The 17,500-nt window shown below is 51.7% G+C and overlaps 3 protein-coding genes across 5 annotated transcripts in view; 1 reads left to right on the forward strand and 2 right to left on the reverse strand.

Moving 5' to 3' along the window:
* Positions 1 to 705, reverse strand: part of nfkb1 (nuclear factor of kappa light polypeptide gene enhancer in B-cells 1) — an 8,762-nt gene extending 8,057 nt beyond the window's left edge. The window contains exon 1 of one of the 2 annotated variants that reach the window (XM_068325150.1): positions 423 to 705. The gene's annotated coding sequence lies outside the window, so the exon portion shown is untranslated. Of the gene's footprint in view, positions 1 to 15; positions 147 to 422 lie in introns of those variants that run through there. The other variant, XM_068325151.1, reaches the window with a different exon arrangement.
* A 2,075-nt stretch (positions 706 to 2,780) lies between these two features.
* LOC137602652 (diacylglycerol kinase theta) lies at positions 2,781 to 13,008 on the reverse strand. Its single transcript, XM_068325553.1, has 23 exons — positions 12,247 to 13,008; positions 9,905 to 9,984; positions 9,717 to 9,816; positions 9,542 to 9,627; positions 9,303 to 9,428; positions 8,724 to 8,877; positions 8,452 to 8,520; positions 8,260 to 8,360; positions 7,914 to 8,128; positions 7,717 to 7,807; positions 7,594 to 7,642; positions 7,455 to 7,516; positions 7,201 to 7,351; positions 7,028 to 7,066; positions 6,831 to 6,946; positions 6,608 to 6,759; positions 6,380 to 6,528; positions 6,133 to 6,311; positions 5,561 to 5,661; positions 5,339 to 5,485; positions 5,129 to 5,240; positions 4,899 to 5,051; positions 2,781 to 4,809 (listed from the first exon to the last, which is right to left on the reverse strand). Exons 1-23 carry the CDS (start codon positions 12,446 to 12,448, stop codon positions 4,708 to 4,710), a joined length of 2,736 nt encoding a protein of 911 aa, XP_068181654.1. The 5' UTR covers positions 12,449 to 13,008; the 3' UTR covers positions 2,781 to 4,707.
* A 3,182-nt stretch (positions 13,009 to 16,190) lies between these two features.
* The window catches only part of mgat4b (alpha-1,3-mannosyl-glycoprotein 4-beta-N-acetylglucosaminyltransferase B), a 25,162-nt gene continuing 23,852 nt past the window's right edge, over positions 16,191 to 17,500 (forward strand). For both annotated transcript variants that reach the window (XM_068324866.1, XM_068324867.1), the window contains exon 1: positions 16,191 to 16,395. In XM_068324866.1, the coding sequence (XP_068180967.1) occupies positions 16,299 to 16,395 (97 nt within the window). In that variant the 5' untranslated portion in view covers positions 16,191 to 16,298. The remainder of the gene's footprint in view (positions 16,396 to 17,500) is intronic.

Here is a 17,500-nt window from a genome sequence, read left to right on the forward strand (position 1 = left end):
TAATATGTTACATACTTTACGTTATGCAGCGATGATTAAACCCGTGGGGCTCACAGGAACCTGATTGGTCGTTCGGCCTCCGTTAAACCCGCAGAACACCTGGTTTTAACAGGTTTCTGTCTCTACTCCAGACGCTCAGACCCGGTCCAGCCGCCGGGCAGGAGTCTGTCCTGAACACGATCCTCGTCTGATGAGTGAAAACCGACCCGACCCGGAGCTTCAGTCCACCGCTACCGGGTAACGAGCCGGTAGGTCCGCTGACGGTACCGGAGCCTCCGGTTGTTTTCCGTGAGCTGAGCGCGGGGACTCGGTCCTAACAAGGAAGTGAGCAGCGCGGCGGAGCGGCGGAGCGGCAGTGGGTCCGGCGGACCGGGAGCGGGGGTCCACCGGGCCGGGTGACCTTCACCGGCTGGCTGACCTACCCGCTCGGTCGGGTTCGGGTCTCCACACGAACTAGCAGCGGGTCTCCGGTCGGCCGGTGCTCATCACGCCGATCCAGCGGGTCCATTCACGGCCAGCTGCTCTACGCGGACTGCGTCATGACGCGTTATAAACACGTCATAACGGTGGATGAACAGCGGGTCGGGTCCAGTCGGCGGCGGTGGGGACGGTTCTGTTCCGGCAGGGCAGCAGAGTCCGGACACACTTCTGTCAGTTGTTCATAGCTGATTTCCTTCCCTACTGGAAATTCCCTGTGACGTCAGCTGGGCCAGAGATGACGTACAAGTAAAGAGGTCGCACTCTGACATCCAAATCCGATGTTTGGAATAAATTTAATCCGTTCCGTCATTATGAGCTACAGTCACACAGATGAGACGAACCCATCAGGGACCCTTTTCTACAGTAGAAAATGATTTATTAACATCTTATTTATGAAAGATGTGCCTCCAGGACTTTGCTCAAACTCTTGCAGTCAAACCTCGGTTTTCGAACGCTTCTGTTCTCGAACAAATCGGTTTTCGACCAGAAAATCTGAGAATTTTACGTCTCTGAACTCGACCAAAATTCATCTCTCGACCAAACCGAAAGAAGCCAAGCGTACCTGAACGCGACTCACTCAGGAGCGTACCTGAGCGTACCTGAACGCGACTCACTCGGGAGCCGAGCGAACTGCCCAGGAGGCTTCCTCCGTAGCGCATTCGTGTTCAAAGTTCGATAGGATATCTTTTATTAAAATAAAACACAGCGTCTATTTCTACCCCTTTTATATTATGGTAAACAGTATACAGTGCAGTTTATGGTGTAAAATAGTTTTTAAAAAAAATTGTTTTTTAGACTTGGAACGGATTAAAATTCATTCATTCATTCATTGTCCAACCCGCTTAATCCGCTAACGCAGGTCGCGGGGTAGCCAGTGCCAATCCTGGCAGTCTCAGGGCGGTGAGGCGGGGGACACTCCGGGCACGACGCCAGTGTACCGCGGAGCCACATACAAACAAACATACATTCACACACACACTCTATACACACAAATTGACTATGGTCAATTTGGGACCGGCCAATCAACCTGAAGCGCATGCTTTTGGAGGTGGGAGGAAGCCGGAGAACCCGGAGAGAACCCACGCAGACACGGGGAGAGCATGCGAACTCCGCACAGAGCGGGACTCGAACCCGGGTCCGCCGTGTTGTGAGGCACCAGCGCTAACCACTGCGCCACCGTTTAGTTTCGGATTTCGAACAACTCGCTTTTCGAACAGCCTTGTGGAATGGATTATGTTCGAAAACCGAGGGTTGACTGTACTTCAAAAATTAATTTAATTAATTTAATTAATTAACTTGATAAGTTAATTAATGTAATTAATTAACTTGATAAGTTAATTAACCTTTAAAAGAAATTTAGTTTGATCAAACAGTAAAAATAGAAGCGAACTAGAAGCCTAAATTAACAGGACCTAGAAGCTGTCAGTTTTAAATTTAATGTTGTGAATCCGCTGTTCCGCGGTGCACTGGCGTCGTGCCCGGAGTGCCCCCCGCCTCACGCCCTATGCCGCCGTGAAAGGCTCCGGCTCCCCGTGACCCGCTGCGGCGGATACAGCGGTGGTGATCTGAAGATGACTGACTGACTGAACCCGCTGTGTGCAGTGATGGGTGAGCCCTCCTGTCAGCATAAAACATCTGTGGGATGATTCCGGTGTTGATCTTCTGCCCCCTGTCGGTCAAATCAGGAGCTACAGCTGCGTCCTTTTCCTTATTTTTATCCAGAGCACAAAACATAAATTAATAAATGCATTCAGAAATACATATATGTTATGTTTTGGTCATGGAAAATCCCAAGTGAATTTATTTATACATGTATTTATTTAAAAGGATGCTAGAGTGGGACAATGTGCTTTAATTAAGAAGAAAGAAGAAGCAGAACTTTATTAATCCCCTATACTATTTACTATTAGTCATTAAAACAATAGATAATTGAGTATTAGTGATTGTAGCACATTTACATTTTTGATTGATTATATATTATTATGTATCTGAGATATGAGTAAAACATGTTTATTTTTTCTTCTAAACAGTGCAGTCAGACTCATCCATTCATTTACAGCTCAGGTTCTTTTTTATAGGAAATATCACTTTATTCAGGTCTTCTATTTTCTGCTTTTTTAAACGTGATTGTTTTAATTCAAACACTAGATTAACTTAACTTTAAATTTGTACCTTTAAAATAATGTAATCCTGATTCAGTTCCAGGTGTTTGACTCATTTTCATCTCTTACATCTGGTTACAAGCTGCACTGAAAAGAAAATCTCAACTACTCTGGAGGAAAAAGACCAAACAGTTTCTTCTTAGACTTTACTTTATTGTGATTTAACAGTTGATCAGTTATTAAAACATATATTTATCATATTTCAACATTCATCATTATCTGAACGTCACATCTAAAAGCTTCTGGGAACAATTAGTGCAAATTACAGGTCAAACTAAAACAGCTTCTGTCTGCAAAAATAGACGTTTATGTTCACTAGAAACCGCTACAGCAACGGACACCTGAACGCACCACGACACACATGCTAACATCAGGGCGTGATGGTTCATGAGGCACTACGGACACCTCACCTGGTGGGCGGGGCTTAATGGGGACAGGTGAGTCGGACGCTACGAGGCATGACTGACGCGGAGAAGTGGACGATCACGATGAAAAAGCACGTTAGAACATTTTAACGTTCGACAACAAGAGAAAACGTCGACAGAAGAACACGTTTAGGTGTGAGGAACATCTGAGGAGAACCCGGAGTTCACGTCTGTCCATCAACCTGCAGAGAAACGCTAGAAAGTACAACTTAGTGCACTCCAGGATGTTTTTACCGCGTTAAAGTCACAAATTCTAGGTAAACGACGGTGCGTTTGAGACCGTGGGATTTTACAACTCTTTTATAAAAATGTTCTTTTTTAAATTCAGACATCAGCTTCAGTTTCTAAAAACAAAAGACGAGATTTAGAAAAACATGTTCAACGACGTTACAAATCCAGTTATGGGATGCACACTGTCGCCATGACGACGCAGCAGCTCCGGAGCCATTCACGTCTCTGCAGGCTGATTTTAGTGACGTTTGGAACGTGAAGGTGATGGGCTTTAAACGGGAAGTTCTGATTGGATGGCAGCAGAACAAACAGCTTCATGCAGGGACTAGAACACTACCACCTGGACCCCACCCTCAGCCCGACCCCCCCACGAAGCAGCGCTTTACAATCCAACACTAACAAATGCCTCTGAGCCAATGCCCGCTCAGTTCATCTCACAGACTTGTGATGTCATCAATTCAGCACGTGATGTCATCACTTTGGCCTGTGATGTCATCACATGGGTCTGAGGAGCGTCGGGTTTCAAGTCAAAGGGAACAGAACACTGTTTGATCTCTAGCACCACCTAATCAAGGTCAAAGGTCGGAGTTAATACTGTTGTTTCTTCAGGCTCCGCCTCTCAGGGAATGTCATCGAAGTGTCCACTTCCTGTCGGAGGAAGCGTCGGGGTTAACGGAGCAGCGTCACCGTCACGTCAACGGTGTGTTGTCATGGAAACGCCCACGAGGGGGCAGCGACGGGTCAGGCATTTCCATGGTGGTCGTGGGCGGAGCCTAACGTACCATGTCGTTCAGATTACAGATCGTTCTTCCTCATTTCTTTTGACCCGCCTCCACAGACATGGAGGCGGAGTTCATATGAGGACACGCCCCTTTGCCCCTCCTACATCCTCTATTTTTCCATTTAAACATTCAAAACTAAACATCTATATGCTTAACCCCACCCCTTCCCCACAGCTGGGGCATTTATTGGTCCAGTCCCACATAGTGCATTCTGGGAGTTGTAGTTATTTTACCTTTACAACTAAACGGACGCGATAAACTGATACAACATATATGTTAATTTAAACTGGATCCAGTAGATTTGTTCTGGGCTCCTCCAGCTAGCTTATTTAACACTTTAATGGCTAACGCTACGCCGCTAACGCAAAGCCTCTAACGCAAAGCCTCTAACGCTACGCCGCTACAACTGGCCTGTAGAACCTAAGAACTTGTGATCTCTTGTTACTGGTTCTGTTCAAGTAGGAATCCCTTCAGTGGATTAGCGGGGGCCAAACCGGTCCAGGATGAGTCTCCATGGGGGGCTACAACCCTTCTGGGTCGCTACAAAGCTACGAACGGATGACTTCCTGACTTCCTGTTTTCACAGGAAGCAGCTGAATGGATGGCGAATGACTCCCAGCCGGGTCATCATAGCCCCGCCTCCCTGGGGGAGGGGCTGTGGGAGCGTCTGTCCTTCACTCCGGCGGAGGACTTCTTCTGCTTCTGCTTGGACTTCCTCAGCATCCGGACCTGGAGACGCAGGAGGGGGGTTGTCACACCGACAGAAGACGACCGGACCACGACCCCCCCCCCCCGGCCCGGGATGGGAACGGGTTTACCTTTGGTCCGGCGGCGGAGATGATCACATGACCAGGGGGTTGGACCCACGGCTCCCCGTCCACCTGCACCGGAACGGGTCTGCTGACCGTCATCCGGATGTAGTTCCCTTGAGCAATCCGGATCCCGGACCGCATACCGCCCTGCACCTGCCCCTATGCACACACACACACACACACACGTCAGGTTGCCGTTGACGACGGACGCCGGTGGTCTCAGGACCGTCTCTCACCATGTGCATGACCCCCGTGACCCCAACCACCTCCAGCAGGCCGTCGTCGATGCTCGGTTTCCCATAGCGACCGTCGACCTCCGACCCCCAAAGGTCAGCACCAGATCCCCAGCTACACACACACACACACACACACACACACACACACACACACACAGGTGTGAGGTCCGGTCATGCTGGCGGCTCCGCCCACAGCTGTCCAGGTGTTACCTGGGGATGTTGAGGAAGATGAGGCCCTCGATGTGGGGGAGGGGGACGGTCCTGGCGTCCACCTGGAGCTGCAGGTCCTTGTGGAGGCTCCTGGTGCCGCTGATCTTCTGCAGCCCCACCTTCACGTACACGCCTTTGTTGTGGAACCTGAGGGGGCGGGGACAAACATGTGAGCCAACTCAAACGCAGCCATTGATCGTGGGGGGAGCCTGGCGGGCCCACCTGCTGGTGAACTTGTCGGGGTCGTCCTCGCGGGCCTGGTGGAAGTCCAGGCTGACCTCGGCGTCGATGCCCAGACCGAAGTAGTTGTTCATCTGGACGATCTGAAAGACACGCGGGTCGGTTTGAGGGCCAGGTCAGAGGGACCCGAACCCAGGGGGGCCGAGGGGTACTCTGCCCAACACTTGGACCCCCCCATGTGGGGGCTGAAAGACATCCGTTACAGTCCTGTCAACATGACCCCATGATACTGAAACTTCCCCAAAAAGTCGGCCTTAACCAGGGTCGGGTGCAATCCACCCGGTTCTGACCAGCTGGGCCCCTCCCACACCAAGAGAACAATCCGAGGACCCAACGGGACCAATACCCAACACTCTCGGGACCTACGGAACCCTGGAGGGACGTGGTTCTGACTAGGAGAACGTGTCCGGATGGTGTTCTGAGTCCAATCTGAGCTGGTCAACCGGTTCAGCCTCAGGTGGGGGTTCTGATTCTGATGGATCGGTGCCAGAACCCCCCCATTTGAGGGAACTGATTGATTGAATGTTGACTGAAGGGTTGGACCTGGACCAGACCTTGGGCGGCTCCAGGAAGCCGTTGTCTTTGCCGTCTTCAGAGATCTCCTGGGCGTCCAGTAGGATGGTCCACCGGTCCATCAGGACCTCGTCCGCCTCGTCCACCGACACCAGGATGTGGTGGGGGTCCTCGCCGCTGTACCCCGCCCCCCATCGCAAGATCCGGGCCAAGTCGTTTCCTGAGGAGACGGAACCCGGGTGAGACCTTTGCTGTGTTGACACAGCTAACCCCACTAAGCTAACGCACCTGTTCCCAGCGGGACGATGCCGATTGGCGGCTCTCGGCAGACCAGTTTGTGCCGGATGGCCTCCAGGACCCCCAGCACCCAGCCAACGGTCCCGTCACCCCCACAGACCAGGACCCGGAACCGGGGAACCTTCTGGAACGCGTGGAGGCTGGACGGGGAACCAGAAAACATTTCGGATCGTTAACAGGAAACCCTCCCCGACCGGGCGTTGGGGGCGCGGCCCTCACCCCACTAGCGGTCCTCCGTTGCAGATGTCAAACACCTGGTGGGGGTTCAGAAGTTTCCGGAAGCTGTAGAGGAGCTCCCGCCCCTTCAGTCCGCCGCTTTTCGGGTTGACGAACACCAGTAGGGGGCAGACATCGACCCCCAGACACTCGACCTGGGGAGTTAGCATGAAGGCTAAGCTAACGATGAACCATTGGCTGACGGACCGGGGGCCCGACCCCTCACCTGGATGTCAGGGATGACGAGCGCCGTCAGCGGCTTGTTGTCCACCGCCGTGTCCTTCGCCAACATGTAGACCCGCTCCGCCTCTGAGAAACAGGAAATGTCCAACGCCGCCGCTCCTGAACGCACAAGACAGCGTTACGGGCGTGTCCCAGGTAACCTCAGCTGTCCCTGTTTCTACATCAGGGGGTGGCGCTCACCTTGACTGGCGTAGACGTGGCTGATGGTGACCAGGTGACCTGCAGGGAGTCAGGAAGTAAACAGGAAGTGAAGTAAACAATGTTTCATTTCCTTTGACTGGGTTTTAGGAGGCAGGGGAGAAATATGAGGAAGTCATCCCCGCCCCCACACACTCAGGTGAGCTCCGACTCACTCTTAACAGCCAGGTGTTCCTGCAACAGCTGGGCGTACTCCTCCTTCGCCAGCAGGGGGGGAAGTCCTCCGACTAGCAGGTGGACCTGGACCGCCCGGTTCCGGTTCTCCACCAGGTAGAACCGGGTCTGGTTCATCTGACGGAGAGACACCTGGGGGGGCAGACTCATCATCAGCAGGTGGGACAGGCTTTTAAAGGAAGGGGCTGTCATCGGGCCCCGCCCCCGGGCGGAGTCATGTGTCGTCACCGCCTACCTTCCTGATCTCCTGCAGCTTGTCCAGGATGTTCTCGTCGGGGGTCAGCGTCTGTCTCTGCACTGGTGGGGGGGAGCGCGGAGAGGTCAGCACATTCAGGGGGCGGGGCTTCTCTCACCTGCCTGGGGGCGGGGCTCACCTTGCTTGCTGCTCATGTAGACCTCCATCAGGCTGAAGGCGGAGGCGTCCTGAAACCACAGCAGGTCGTCAGCAGAGTGCGGCGACAAGCTAGCGCGGATACTACGTTAGCGTGAGACGTCACCTGACCGCCCAGTTGCCCCAGGATGTCGGCGATGACGGATGCCGCGGTGCTACTCCGGGAAATGGAGGCGGAGACGAAGGCGGAGCCTGACCTGAAGCAGGAAGAAAAACAACATGAGGGCGACGTAGAGGAGTGGGCGGAGCCATTGGACCGCTGGCCCAGTCGGACTCTGATTGGCTCCTGAACGGGCGCCTCACCTGGGCCACGCTGGGAACACCTTGATGACATCATCGTCTCGGGGTTTGGCCCTCAGGAGCCACGCCTCCCCGCCGTCTTTCAGGGACCCCCTGTTGTCCGGACCCCCGTTCAGATTGAGGATGTCGTCGCTATGGAGACGCTGCGTTCCGCCGACCTCGTGCAGCTCGAAGTCCTGAGGCTGATCAGGCAGGTAGAAGGCCCTAAGCCCCGCCTCCTGCAGAGTAAACAGGTACAGAAACAGTCAGTACTGGTAGTACTAGTAATACCAATACTGGTACTAGTGATACTAGTACTGGTACTAGTAATACGAGTACCAGTACTAGTTCTAGGCGAGTTAACCCTTACCACCACTTCCTCGTTCTTCGTGGCTCGTAGGACGGAAACCAATCGGAAGAAGCCGCGCTTCAACGCATCATCACCATCAAACACCTTCAGGAACTGTTTCCCTGACGACCACAACACACACACACACACACACAGATGATTCCTCTGGAACACAGTGGGGGGGTGACGTCTGGGGGGGGGGTTCAGACTGACCAGACTCCGGCGCCGCCTGCTGGCCGTCTTTTGGCGCCGCAGCGGACGAGTCGACGTCGTCAGAAACATCTGATGGAGGGAAGAGACGCCATGAAGCATTCTGTGTGTGTGTGTGTGTGTGTGTGTGTGTGTGTGTGTGTGTGTGAGGCGTCACTGGTTGTGGTTCTAACTGGTTCAGAATCTGCGTCTGACTTCCTGTTTGTGTTCTAACTGACACCGCCGACAGGAAGTGGCACCTGCAGGCGTGTCGTGTCGACAGGAAGTGGGCGTACCCAGGTCGTGGCCGACGCCCTCGGCGATGCGGTAGCAGTGCATCTTGCTGAAGTTTCTGGCGTGCAGCTGGACGCAGGTGGGATGCAGCAGCATGCAGCGCAGACGCCCCAGAGCGCACCCTGGTGGCACGCTGGGGTAACACGCCGCGTGGGTCTGCGGGGGAACAGCAGGGGTTAAAAAACGCCTTTTACGATAAATATCTTAAATTACACATTCACATATTCATACTGGTAACCTGGATTTAGTTTGTAGAGCAGATTTGTGCTTTTTATTGTATCATATCCTATTTTTATCAATTTAAATTTGATCATTTCCGTATATTTTGGACCAATATGCTAATGAGGAAGGTCATAGTGGAATAATAATGATCTGTTCATGTAGATGAAGCTGTGCTGAGAAGAAAGACACCAAACATGTGTATGTAGAGACTAGATTGGTGGTCGGTGGGTTTTTTAGCCCTGCACCCCGCCTGCAGGCGCCTGAGCCACAAACTCGGGGCAGAAACAACCCACGCTTGGATGGCGTTTGCCACTCGTCTTGTGACATCATCGATGGACGGGCGGGGGCGGGGCTCTTACCGTGACGCCGCACCACTCACACCTCATCCCTGCCAGGACGTCGGAGGAGCCGCAGGAGCGCCGGCACACCTCACACCTGGCCCCCGCCGGCAGGTTGCCCTCCCTCCAGTGGTGGTGGAACGTATCCTGCAGCGACAGGAAGTAGATCCTGTCTCAGCGGCTCCAAACTAGTGGTTTGATTGGGTGTTAGTCCCATGCTGCTCCCTGAGTGGTCGGGAGCCGGACCCCCCCCCCCCCACCTGCTCCAGGGCGGCGTCCAGGTGAGCGCTTCGACAGTCTGCGCAGCTGAAGACGGCGCAGTCGGCGTGGACGTGCAGCTCGCACACTGGAACACACACAGGTGGCGTCAGGTCATGTGTCAGGTCATGTGTCAGGGGGAGGAGCCAAACAAAGGAGCGTTTGATTGGTTCTGACCTTCGCAGCGCAGCGCCGCGTTCCCCTCCGTCGACTTCCTGCAGACGCAGCAGAAACGCCTCTTGTGGCCCACCGGGCCGAAGCAGTGGGCCACCGGGACCTGCAGGGGGCGGCAGAGACACCGTTAAGACAGACACGCCCACCGGGCGTCAGACCGGAGGTGGGCGGGGCTGTGGAGCGGGACTCACCCGGATCAGAGCGGGGGCGACGCCGGGGCAGACGGAGCGCAGCGTCTTCAGACATTTCTCGTGACACATGAGGTTACACACTGGGGGGGACACACACGGTCAGACACGGGTTCAGGTCCCCCGGGGCCACGCCCCCTCACGCCCGGCTCCGACGGGCTGGTTTACAGAAGGTAACACGAATGACAATGACCCGCCCCCACCTGAGCTGCTGGGTTTGACGTCATGAGGCACAGGCGCAGAAGTAGTTGTTTTTATCTTTATGTTTACATTCTGTTATAAACCCTAAAGAGAAATAAAGACCTACATAAAGACCTACATAAAGACCTACATAAAGACCTACATAAAGACCTACATAAAGACCTACAGAGGTCAATAAAGTTTACAGATTAAAACCGCTGATGTGAACGAATGGGACACGTCTGTGACTGATGATGGAATCAGGACAAAACACGTTTAAATAAAGTTAAAACAACAAAGTGGTTACAAATGTTCAGATGACTTGAATGAATGTTTTAATCGTGACTTTAGAATTAAGCACAAAATATTACAGTAACTAAAGTCAATAAAAAAATATCAGGTAAATAAGGACAGGGAGCTAACATGTTAGCGACGAGCTACAGGCTAAACCACATGTATCTGAAACACGTTAAGATAAAAATAATGTAAAAATCTGTTATTTGTTTGTTTGTTTGTTTGTTTGTTTGTAACACGTCATCTGGTAGCTGAAGTTGTTTACTAACAAACAAACACAAACAACCCTTCATGCTGTTAGCTTCAGCTAGCTAACAGTTTACCACAGCAGTAATACTACATAGTTTAACAGTGGCGGTGAGCCTCCAATTAGACACCCTCGCCGTCCCGTTAAACGGGCTCTCAGGTGAGATGTGGCGTAGCGACGCGATGATGTCATCGTCAATGTGATGACGTCACACGTTTGTGTTTGTCAACAGCTCGGGGAGGAAATGTGACGTCACCAGGATGAGTCCCCGTTAGTGACGATGAGGATGATGAAGATGGCGTCGGTCACGTCTCGCGCTCACTGCCTGTTGCCATGACAACCGGAGGAAGTGTATCACGACCGAGACGCTGGAAACCAACCAGTGTGTTGCTGGGCAGAGTGGAAAGTGTGTGTGTGTGTGTGTGTCTGTGTGTGTGTGTGTGTGTGTGTGTGTGTGTGTGTGTGTGTGTGGTCTGTTGAATTCATGATGAAGGCTGAGTCAGAAAGAGGAGACGGAAAAGGAAATAACAGAGGAAAGGATGTAGGGAACAAGGAAACGAAAGAAAGGAAGGAAGGAAGGAAGGAAAGGAAGGAAGGAAGGAAGGAAAGGAAGGAAGGAAGGAAGGAAAGGAAGGAAGGAAGGAAAGGAAGGAAGGAAGGAAAGGAAGGAAGGAAGGAAGGAAGGAAGGAAGAAAGGAAAGGAAGGAAGGAAGGAAGGTAAGGAAGGAAGGAAGGAAAGGAAGGAAGGAAGGAAGGAAAGGAAGGAAGGGAAGGAAGGAAGGAAAGGAAGGAAAGAGAGAAGGAAGGAAAGGAAAGGAAGGAAGGAAAGGAAGGAAGGAAAGAGAGAAGGAAGGAAAGGAAGGAAGGAAAGGAAGGAAGGAAAGGAAGGAAGGAAAGAAAGGAAAGGAAGGAAGGAAGGAAAGGAAGGAAGGAAAGGAAAGGAAGGAAAGGAAGGAAGGAAAGAGAGAAGGAAGGAAAGGAAAGGAAGGAAGGAAAGGAAGGAAGGAAAGGAAGGAAGGAAGGAAAGGAAAGAAGGAAGGAAGGAAAGGAAGGAAGGAAAGGAATGGAAAGGAAAGGAAAGGGAAGGAAGGAAGGAAGGAAAGGAATGGAAAGGAAAGGAAAGGAACGAAGGAAGGAAGGAAGGAAAGGAAAGGAAGGAAGGAAAGGAAGGAAGGAAGGAAAGGAAGGAAGGAAGGAAAGGAAGGAAGGAAGGAAAGAGAGAAGGAAGGAAAGGAAAGAAGGAAGGAAGGAAGAGGAAACACTCAGTGAAGTTTCCACCCCCCCCTCTCACCCCAATCACGTCCACCCCCACGGGCACCGGAACCCGTCACTGATGGCCGGTGACCGGTAGCCCCCCCCACGGTGACCGGTAGCCCCCCCATGGTCACCGGTAGCCCCCCCATGGTGACCGGTAGCCCCCCCATGGTGACCGGTAGCCCCCCCATGGTCACCGGTAGCCCCCCCCCATGGTGACCGGTACCCCCCCCATGGTGACCGGTACCCCCCCATGGTCACCGGTAGCCCCCCCATGGTGACCGGTACCCCCCCATGGTCACCGGTAGTCCCCCCCATGGTGACCGGTACCCCCCCATGGTGACCGGTAGTGCCCCCCCCCCCGTCCTACCTTCGCACAGGAAGCCCCCCAGCCCCCAGATGAAGTCGCTGCAGCTGTGGCAGAACGTGGGTTTGGTCAGCGTGACCTTCCGCAGGCGGTGTCCGGTGGGGGGGCGGTGTCCGGTGGGGGGGCGGTGTCCGGTGGGGGGGCTCGGGGTCCGCCGGTCCCCCGCCGCTCCGGCCCGGTTCCGGTCGGTCATGTCGGAACACATGAACGGTTACCGGAAGGCTGGTCGGTGTCGCGGCATCCCCCCCCCCACGCTCTGTCGCTCGGTGTCCTTTCTGGAGTGACCCCCCACCGGTTGGACCGAGCGGTGCTGGTCGCGTCTCTCCGGAGCTTCAAGACCCGGGGGGGGGGGCGTCCCGCTGTGGACCGAGGGGGGGGGGGGTCCGGTAACCGTAAACACCGAGCGGCTGTCCAAAGTCCGTCCGCCGCCCCGGGATCAGACCCCCCCACCGGAGACGGCGGTGCCACCCGGGAGGGGGGGGGTCGATGAATAAAAGATGAGATCGATCCGGTACCGGGAGCGCGTGAACCGGAGGATGTTGTTTTCAGACGGGTAACGGTCACCGGAGCCGCGCGGCCCGAACCGGGAGAGTCAGGAACCGGGCCGGTCCTCCCGTCGCACCGGGACACCGGGACACCGGGACACCGGGACACCGGGACACCGGGACACCGGGACGAGTCAACAAGTGAAGCTCCGCCGGCGGGGCGCGTCCGCGAGGCTGCGCTTCCGCCTCAGTCCGCGGCACTGATTTACCCCCCCCCGGCTCTAGGCTCCTCCCTCAGCTCCTCCCCTCAGCTCCTCCCCTCGGCTGCTCCCCTCGGCTCCTCGTCTCCTCCCCTCGTCTCCTTTCCTCGCCTCCTTCCCGTTAACCGTCGGGTTTCCGGTAAGAGACGGGTGAAGTCAGCTCCGGTTCTTTCTTTGTTTCTCTCGGTTCTCGGTTCGTCTGCGTGACGTCAGAGCCTGAGTCACGTGTTCCCGAGTAAAAGGCTTCAAAACAACAACAAAAACAGTAATAACTAAAGTATAATAGTAGTCATAATGCTAATACAGTAATACAAGTAGTAATATTACTTTTACTACTAATTTATACTGCTGCTACTATTATGAGTAGTAATACTGCTATTACTACTATTACTACTATTACTACTATATCTGTTTTTAATAAAGTAATTATAATAGCAATAGTAATAATACACAATTTCCCACGGGATTAGTAAAGACGATCTAATAACAATAACAAAAACAACAACAACAACAACAACAACAACAACAACAATAATAATAAAAATAATAATAATATGTTTTAATAATAAGTTTTGGGTGTAAACTGATGTTGTTCACATCTTTCTATCTTTAGATTAATTTAAATCATAAAGTTAGACTGACTTAGAATTAAATAATAAATAAAATATAGACATTTAAATAACTTGTAGTTTCTTCAGGTGATCTGTTTTTGCTGTTCTTCGTCTCGCCTGCAGATGGCGACATCAACAAGACGACGAAAATTCCTCCTCATCGTTATTGAAGAAAAAGCAGCAGCAGCAGTAGTAGTAATAGTAGTAGTAATAGTAGTATAAGTATTATTATTATTAGTAGTAGTAGTAGTAGTAGTATCAGTAGCAGTAGTAATAGTAATAATAGTATAAGTAGTAGTAGTAGTATCAGTAGTAGTAGTATCAGTAGTATTATCAGTAGTAGTAGTAGTAATAGTAGTAGTAATAGTAGTAGTAATAGTAGTATCAGTAGTAGTAGTAGTAGTAGTAGCAGTAGCAGTAGTAATAGTAGTAATAGTATCAGTAGTAGTAGTAGTAGAAGTATCAGTAGTAGTAGTAGTAGTAGTAGTAGTAGTAGTGTTAGTGTGTGTGTGTGTGTGTGTGTGTGTGTGTGTGTATGTGTATGTGTGTGTGTGTATGTGTGTGTGTGTGTGTGTGTGTGTGTGTGTGTGTGTGTGTGTGGGTGTGTGTGTGTGTGTGTGTGTGTGTGGGTGGGTGTGTGTGTGTATGTGTGTGTGTGTGTGTGTGGGTGTGTGTGTGTGTATGTGTGTGTGTTGTACTGCTCGTCTCCCTCCACTAGGTGTCACTGCTGGACTGGTGGCTGCTGTGGACAGGAAGTTGCCTCTGAGCCTTTGAGCAGGAAGTTTGAGGCAGGGGGGTCAATTTGTCATCACCTGTGGACGTGTGGGGTTAGGGGTTAGGGGTTAGGGTGGGGTTAGGGGTTAGGGTGGGGTTAGGGGTTAGGGTGGGGTTAGGGTGGGGTTAGGGTGGGGTTAGGGGTTAGGGTGGGGTTAGGGTGGGGTTAGGGGTTAGGGTGGGGTTAGGGGTTAGGGTGGGGTTGGACCACACAACCTTCTGGGAGGGGCAGGAAGTGCCCCCTCTGGACACGGACTGAGGGTTCCATTCCGAAAATGGTCGGTGGACGAGTCCAAGATCTGGATCCTGATCAGTTGTGGGTTCAGATCCCAGTCTGGATCTGAACCCACAACCTTCCACTGTGAACAAACAGCTGTCAGCCAATCAGACGCTGCCTTTAAGGACATCTGACATAAACATCATGCCTGAACGTCTAACACCAACAGGAAACACATGTAAATGTGTTTTAAACATGTTTTAAACGTATTTTAAACGGGTTTTAAATGTGTTTTAAATGTCTTTTAATCGTGTTTTAAACGTGTTTTAATCGTGTTTTAATTGTGTTTTAAACGTATTTTAATTGTGTTTTAAACGTGTTTTAATCGTGTTTTAATCGTGTTTTAAACATGTTTTAATCGTGTTTTAAACGTGTTTTATTCATGTTTTAAACGTGTTTTAATCGTGTTTTAAACGTGTTTTAATCGTGTTTTAAACGTGTTTTAATCGTGTTTTAAACGTGTTTTAAATGTGTTTTAAACGTGTTTTAAACGTGTTTTAAACGTGTTTTAATCGTGTTTTAAACGTGTTTTAATCGTGTTTTAAACGTGTTTTAATCGTGTTTTAAACGTGTTTTAATCGTGTTTTAAACGTGTTTTAATCGTGTTTTAATCGTGTTTTAAACGTGTTTTAATCGTGTTTTAATCGTGTTTTAATCGTGTTTTAAACGTGTTTTAATCGTGTTTTAAACGTGTTTTAATCGTGTTTTAAATGTGTTTTAATCGTGTTTTAATCGTGTTTTAAACGTGTTTTAATCGTGTTTTAATCGTGTTTTAAACGTGTTTTAAACGTGTTTTAAACGTGTTTGTTTTGTTGTTGTAATTTAATACAAAATCAAACATCAGAAACGTTTAAATAAAAATGATTTTTAGGTTTTGTAGTTTCTCCACAAACGTCAGGGAAACTGGATCGATCCAAACTGAACAGAGAGCGTTCACACCTGATTGAACCAACAACAGATTTACACACGTGTTTAACCCCTCGTGTCCAGGAGGGGTTTCAGCTCCTGATGTGTTTCTGACTGGATGTAGTCGTTTAGTCTCAAAGACCAGGAAATGAAGTCAAACCGCAAATAAGGGTTTGACGACTTTTTAAATTGTTACATTCTGTTTAGATCCCTGCAGGGGGAGGAAGACTTCCTCCTCTTCTTCAATGTGGTCGAAGTGTTTTTGCAAAAAATCTTCTTCTCCTCTCCATTAGCTTTTGTGTTGCTAAGACGAAGCTAATTTTTTCTGTTTTGGAGCCTGGCCCCGCCCCTTTTCTGGAGTGAATCCAGAAAGGGGGCGGGGCCACCGGCGATCCATGTTGACGCGCGTGCCTTGTGATCTCCATAAAGCTTTGACGTTTTGAACCTTTATTTGTTTATTTATTTATTTATTTGTTTGTTTGTTTGTTTTCTCCCTGAATCCTGATTTTCATCCGGTTATTATCACTGGACGGTTATTTTTAGCCCCCCCCCCATGTCTCTCCACCTGGTTGTCTCCTCCCCTCCTCTTCCTCCCTCCTCTTCCTCCCTCCTCTTCCTCCCTCCCTCCAGTCTCGCGCCTGCCGTTCAGACGACCGGAGCTCCTCCGCGGTCCCCCGGTGTCCGGTGCGTCTACCTGTCTTACCGCCCCCCCCCTCGCGGACATGCTCCCGGGGCCCCGGAGATGAGGCTCCGACATGTCTCCTTCCTGACGGTGTCGGTGTTCGGGCTGTGCGGGCTGCTGTCCGTGTCCTGGTTCACCGCCTTCAGCGGCTCCCGAGGTAAGACCGCCCCCCCGGTGGCCGGACCGGGGCTCCCGGTGGCCGGACCGGGGCTCCGCTCGGGCCCGGTTCGGTCGGGACGGAGACCGGATCCCGGCTGGAGGTGAAAGGAGCGCTCGATTTGCTCTGCATCACCAGCGAAGATGATCGGGTCTACCTGAAGGAGATGGGGGGGAGGTTCGGGGGGGGGGTTGATTTGTGTTGGTCGTTGGAGAGGAGGGGAGGTGGGGGGGGGGGGGGTGAACGGGGAGCGCTTGGTTTTGATGCTCAGTGAGGCGGAGACGGCTTTGGGTCGTTTGCAGCTTTTGTTGCAGAGAACATGTGAGGTAATGAGGGGAGCGCTCGATCCGGGGCACCGCACCTCCCGGCTGACACACACACACACACACACACACACACACACACACACACACACCAGCTGCTGAAGGGAGCGTTTGATTTGTGATGCATCCCGAGCCGGTGTAGAGGCTGTAAATCCAGGAGGGGCTGTTTCTGTGAGGGAGCGCTTGATTCTCACATCATCACATGATTGGGCTGCAGGGGGAGGAGCCGAGTGTTCAGGAGTGGGAGGGACTCAAACAAACAAACACAAACAAACACACCTGTGCATGACATCAAAGGGAGCGCTTGGTTTCACGACATGCCAGTCGGGTGGAGCCAGCATGGAGGGGTGGAGCCAGCATGGAGGGGTGGAGCCAGCATGGAGGGGTGGAGTCAGCATGGAGGGGTGGAGTCAGCATGGAGGGGTGGAGTCAGCATGGAGGGGTGGGTTTGATTTGTTGCACCTGCAGTCCTTGCTGTAGATGCTATGTAGCGCTAAGCTAGCATGCAGCTAGCTCCTGTTCTCAGGTGAATGAGGAGCAGTGTGTGGAGCTGAGGAGGAGGTGTTGGATCAGAGTAAACACCCCAAAGCATGGAGGGGGCGCTTCATTCTGGACGATAGTACGGAGGAGGGTGGGGCTTGTTTCCTGTCAGACATGTAGGTTTAATGGGGGGGGGTGTTGCAGTGTTTGCATAAACCTCAGAATGCAAACTGGAGGGACGGCCTTCATAGGAAGGAGCGCTGGGTTTGCTTTTCCTCACGTGATTGGCGGGAGGTGACAGA

The sequence above is a fragment of the Antennarius striatus genome, chromosome 10 (assembly GCF_040054535.1).
Source record: "Antennarius striatus isolate MH-2024 chromosome 10, ASM4005453v1, whole genome shotgun sequence".
In the NCBI taxonomy this organism is placed as follows: Eukaryota; Metazoa; Chordata; class Actinopteri; order Lophiiformes; family Antennariidae; genus Antennarius; species Antennarius striatus.